This window comes from Montipora capricornis, chromosome 4, assembly GCF_036669925.1.
Source record: "Montipora capricornis isolate CH-2021 chromosome 4, ASM3666992v2, whole genome shotgun sequence".
Lineage (NCBI taxonomy): Eukaryota > Metazoa > Cnidaria > Anthozoa > Scleractinia > Acroporidae > Montipora > Montipora capricornis.
Genome location: NC_090886.1, coordinates 5,830,220 through 5,835,219, shown reverse-complemented (window position 1 = coordinate 5,835,219; position 5,000 = coordinate 5,830,220). Strand labels below are relative to the sequence as shown.

The window sequence follows — 5,000 nt, the reverse complement described above, 5'->3', positions numbered from 1 at the left end:
TGCACTTTAAAATTTGTAGTTTTCTTTCCCATTCTTTGCCAACGTAAAATAACCCAATCTCAAGTTCAAAGGAAGACGCGAGCTCACAGAGGCAAATGTTTGATTTTCTTTCTTAGTTTCAACACTGTTCCTCCCAATTCATTTCCTGGATAGTTCGGATAGATTGTGGAAGGTGAACAAAGTGGAATAATCACGAGACACTTAAAGAAATATAAACTAGCAATAATAAATGACGTTTTCTTCCGTGGCCGTTGCCGTGGTAGATCTTAATGTCCCTAGTCCCCAAGGAGCTGACGGCGTCGAATGCCAAGAGGACACCAACTTATTACATAGCCTCGTGTTATTCTAATAATGGTGCTATTATTCCGAGACTAGGGAATCATTTGGTGAGAAGATTTATCTGCCAACTTTCCAAGCAAAATATTCGCATTATTAACGAAGTCCAGGAAGTTACTGTAATAGAGGAATCTTTTTTTTACATTTTTTTGTCTTATTAGCACAAGGATCTCGTTTTCTAATCAGTCAGCCACGAATTAAGTACTAAATATTGAAAGTGCATTACATAATGAGCTATCTCTGAGAAATTTGAATGCGATAGTCCAGGTAATCTCTGAGCAATGATGCTTTGAAAATCCGAAATTTTACAAAGAATGTATGGAAATGATTGCTAATAACTGGCTCGTTATCAAAACTAGCTGAGCATCGTTGGCAAAGTCTTCGCTCGGCTCACCTTGACCCGCCTGCAGAGCCTCGCTTGGCAAGTCTACCCCGAGTCACAGTGTGGCTTGAGAGCCGGGAGATCCACATTGAACATGATCATCTCCCTCCGTCAGCTGCAGGAGAAATGTCGAGAGCAGCAGCAGCCGTTGTTCCTCGCCTTCGTGAACCTCACCAAAGCTTTTGACTTGGTGAGCAGAAGCGGGCTCTTCAAGATCCTCCAGAAGATTGGTTGCCCTCCAAAGCTCCTGGCGATCATCATATCCTTCCACCAGGACATGCAGAGTACGGCCTGCTTCGATGGGGCCATCTCCAATGCCTTCCTAGTCAGCAGTTGAGTAAATCAGGGCTGTGTCCTTGCTCCAACCCTGTTCGGGATTTTCTTCTCGATGCTTCTCCAGTACGCTCCAGTATGTAGGTTGTACAGAAGGTGTCTATGTCCGGACGAGGTCAGACGGCAAACTCTTCAACATCGCCAGACTCCACGCCAAAAAACGGAAGCTGCTGTTTGCAGACGACACTGCTTTAAACATCCCACAGGGAAGAGGGCCTCCAACATCACAAGCTGGAGCCTGACCACCTGCCAAGAGAAATCCTTTATAGAGATCTGCGGCAGGGCGTCCGTCGCGTGGGTCGACCGCTGCTGCGCTACAAGGACGTCATCAAGTGAGACTAGCGAGCTGCACTAATCGACACCAGTGCATGGGAGGACATCGCCAAACACGGAGACACATGGCGGCAAAGTGTCAAAACGGGGGTTTCAAAGGCGGAAGCGAACACTAGAGTCCAGACTACATGCAAGAGAGCGGCGATGATTGAACGCGCAGCCTCTGCGCGCGCTTCTACAAGGCACGTCTGCGCCACCTGCAACAGAGACTGCCACTCCAGGATGGGGGTACACAGTCATACAAGATCCTGCCCAAATCCCCAGCGCTAGCCATCGCCTCTTCGAGACGAGGATGCCACTCTAATCAAAGCTAAAAGGCTTAAAATTGGAGAATTTAACTACGCTTAACTAGTTCTTTTATGTTGTGAAGTCAATTTGTAAATAGCATGATGCATTGTGTGAAAAAACTTGTATGTTAATGAAAGAAAATGTAAGCAATGACGTCAGCAAAGATTACGTTAATGGAAGCTGCACACGTCCTCAAAATAACCTCAAATTTAGGGTTTTCGACAAACTCGTCGCCAGAGCCCGCTTTTCTTTTGGTCAGCACCGAGAAAACGGGCGCTGGCCACTTCCAATTTATGCGCAGTCGCAGTGAAGGTCCAATTTTGTAACCGTTGACAACCACTGTTGTTTCAAATTTCTGAGCGTGCGCACACGAGCCGGAAGTCCCGTGATTTGCGGACTGCCGGCCTTGGAAGTGACCAGAGTCCGTCCAAAAGAACATCGGACTCTGGGGACGAGATTGGATTTTTGATAGCTTATCAAAGTACCGGATTTGATAATGAAACTACCGGAAATGGTTATTTTCCGTTGTAAGGCCGATTGCAGGTGTATTGAGAGCGAACCCTCAAGGAGGTCTGAGTCCCCTATAAATTATACTCTCAAAGAAACTCTCAGAAATGTTGTTGATATTCCTGAGTTTGGAGAAAAAAAGGAAAGCTAAACTAATCGCGTGGATGAAATGCCAAGAGATCGATTATTCCGTTTACTAAGCAAAAGAAGGCGATGTGACTTCTTGTTTGTTTGAAGAATTTACTGTGCTTGATTGTCTTGTGTTTCTTTGGCCCTTTTCTTCCCTGAGACACCAAAGTCCAAAAAGTAAAAAAAGAAAAAGATAATTTATAACGTTTAAGTACAGTACGTGAAATGGTAAAAAACCGGACGGCAAAACGTCGGGCTTCTGTCCTCAAATGAAAACCCTACTTATTTAACCAGTTTGCGTCGTGCATCACGACGACGAGGACAAAGACGAGGAAGACGACAACTTTATTAATGTTCTTTTTTTGTCCTCAGTGACTGGGGGATTTCTTTCCCCCAACACACCCATCAACCTCACAATGATCGAGGGAGAGCCGTTCCTTCTTCCTTGTCCACCGCGTGCATACAGCTACCCTCGAGTGGAATATGAGTGGATTACAGGCACAGGGCAACCGATTCCGGAGAGCTTTGGGCCTCGAATCCTCACAGAGCCAAACGGTGATCTGCTGTTTTCGTCGGTTGAAGCGAGCGATTTCTTCACCTTTATGAACCCGCTAGCAGCTCCACTGAGATGCAGAGCTCGTGGCCTATTCTTTGATACGGTTCTTGGCCCCCCTGTATATTTTTACGTCAATAGCACATCTGGTAAGAAAGAAAGAAAGTGAAAAGCTGCAAACGGCAAAAGGTTTCCTTATATTATTTTATGATTCACACATTGCTCAACAATCTTCAGTTAATTAACGTTACAAAAGGTTGAGCATTCAGATGAAGGAATGGCTGGTTAAAGGAACCTCCACTCTCGCTACAGCCTGATAAGTTTAAACCAGGGGAACAAATGTGTGTAAGCAAATTTGTTCGATTTTTTTTTTCAAGAAAAAGTCGCTTAGTTCCACGTCGCGGCCATCTTGAATAATTGTGACGTGTTATGGTTGCCCTATTGTTATGGCACAAAGAGCTTTTGCATAATAACAATAGGGAAACGGTAACGCGTCACAATTCTTCAAGATGGCGGTGGCCGCGAAATTTGAAAACAAAAATAGGCGATTCTAAGACTTTATTTTATTTCGGATTCAAACGCCTTCTTTGAAAGTGTTTTATTCCCATTTGACTATGGAGGTTATTTCCGGTGATTCAAAGTTGTAATTTTATTGGAGTGGAGGCTCCGTTATAAATTACAGGGAGGAGCGAAGCTTATGAAGTGAATTTGGAATTATTTGTGAGGAATTATTTATTCTTAAAACCAAGCAAAGTTAAATAATCATGCAAAAACCAACCACTTGTTTGCAATAACCCAGAGAATAAATTAGACGTTTAGGACAAAAATCTACGTACTCAGAATATTGAAAAAACTAAAAAAGCTGAGTGGTGACACGAATAAATATTTTTGCATTACGGTTGTTACACTATAAGTGTTTTCACGTGACGTCATCGCCGCCATGTTTTTGGACGCAAACAAAAGGTCTCTCATTAGCTCCTTTTGTTCGTCCACTAGCAATTATACATTGCAGCATTGTTATCTGTGTCTCTAGAGATTGGTTGCAAACCACCTATACAAGAAGTAAAAGCTTAACGGAAAAATGAAAATAGAAATAACAAATTAACTGAAGAAAAACCAGAAATTTCTCGGGAGAAACTAGTAAGCCGCCATTCGCTGTTTCCCCCATCCCATAATGCAATACGCTTTGGGGGGCTCTTTTCATAAAAAAACAATACAAGTAATTTACTCTTGGAACTGTATCATGCTTCAGTGAACTGGATATCCATTCTTTTAATGCAAATAACCCCCCAAGATGAACTGTATATGATGGGATTTGTGAAAAAAGGGGAATAACTGCATACCACCCGCTGAACTCTGTAGTACCCCGCTGACAAGTGAAAGCGTGTCACTGTTTAGGGCCATTTGACTGATGTTTGTTGTTCTTTCGAAATAGTCACACCGAGTCCCAGTTCACCTGTGAGGTTTTACACAAAGCCGCAGGGAGTATACACCGTTCTTGCGGGCGATCAGTTCTACTTGAATTGTACAGCGGGAGGAAGGTAGGGCACTTCCGTTAGGCATATATTACGTTTAAGCGATTCAGCCGGAGTACAGAACCAGGAACGATGTTACGGAGTTATCAATCATATCATTGGTTCAAAAGGAAATATAACGGTGCTACACGCGCGGAACTCACTTTAGAAAATATTTTAGCCTTCTCTGCGTTTAACCAAATTTGAAGTTTTTACCACAACGTAAACATACTCTGAGACCGCTTGTACCATGCAATTGATTTTTGGGATAGTTTGCCCACATTGTACAATGTGAAAGAGATGGAATTATCGCGAAAGACTCCCGATAGCTGGTGCAAAGTTATATTTTGAGGCGACGATGTCGTCGAATTTGCCGTCGTAGATCTTAAACTCCTTGCCCCGTCGCCATGTTGGTAGATGAAAACAATAGATCTCTCTTTTTTATATTTGTTGTTGGTTGACAAGCATTTGTCCATGATATCGATCATTGATACCTGCTCCTCTTGGAATTGGTTCCAAGCCACCTACAACATTGCAAATCCACGTGTTTTCAACGCTTTCGACATCCTTCCTCTTGGATCAATTCAGTTTAAAACTAGTCGCATTACGAATCAACTAAAATTAT

The 5,000-nt window shown here is 43.1% G+C and overlaps 1 protein-coding gene across 1 annotated transcript in view; it reads left to right on the top strand.

Annotated features, from left to right (window-relative positions):
- Positions 1 to 5,000, top strand: part of LOC138045347 (uncharacterized) — an 89,171-nt gene that overhangs the window by 5,756 nt on the left and 78,415 nt on the right. Inside the window, exons 4-5 of the mRNA XM_068891805.1 lie at positions 2,681 to 3,010; positions 4,297 to 4,402. Coding sequence (XP_068747906.1) covers positions 2,681 to 3,010; positions 4,297 to 4,402 — 436 coding nt within the window. The remainder of the gene's footprint in view (positions 1 to 2,680; positions 3,011 to 4,296; positions 4,403 to 5,000) is intronic.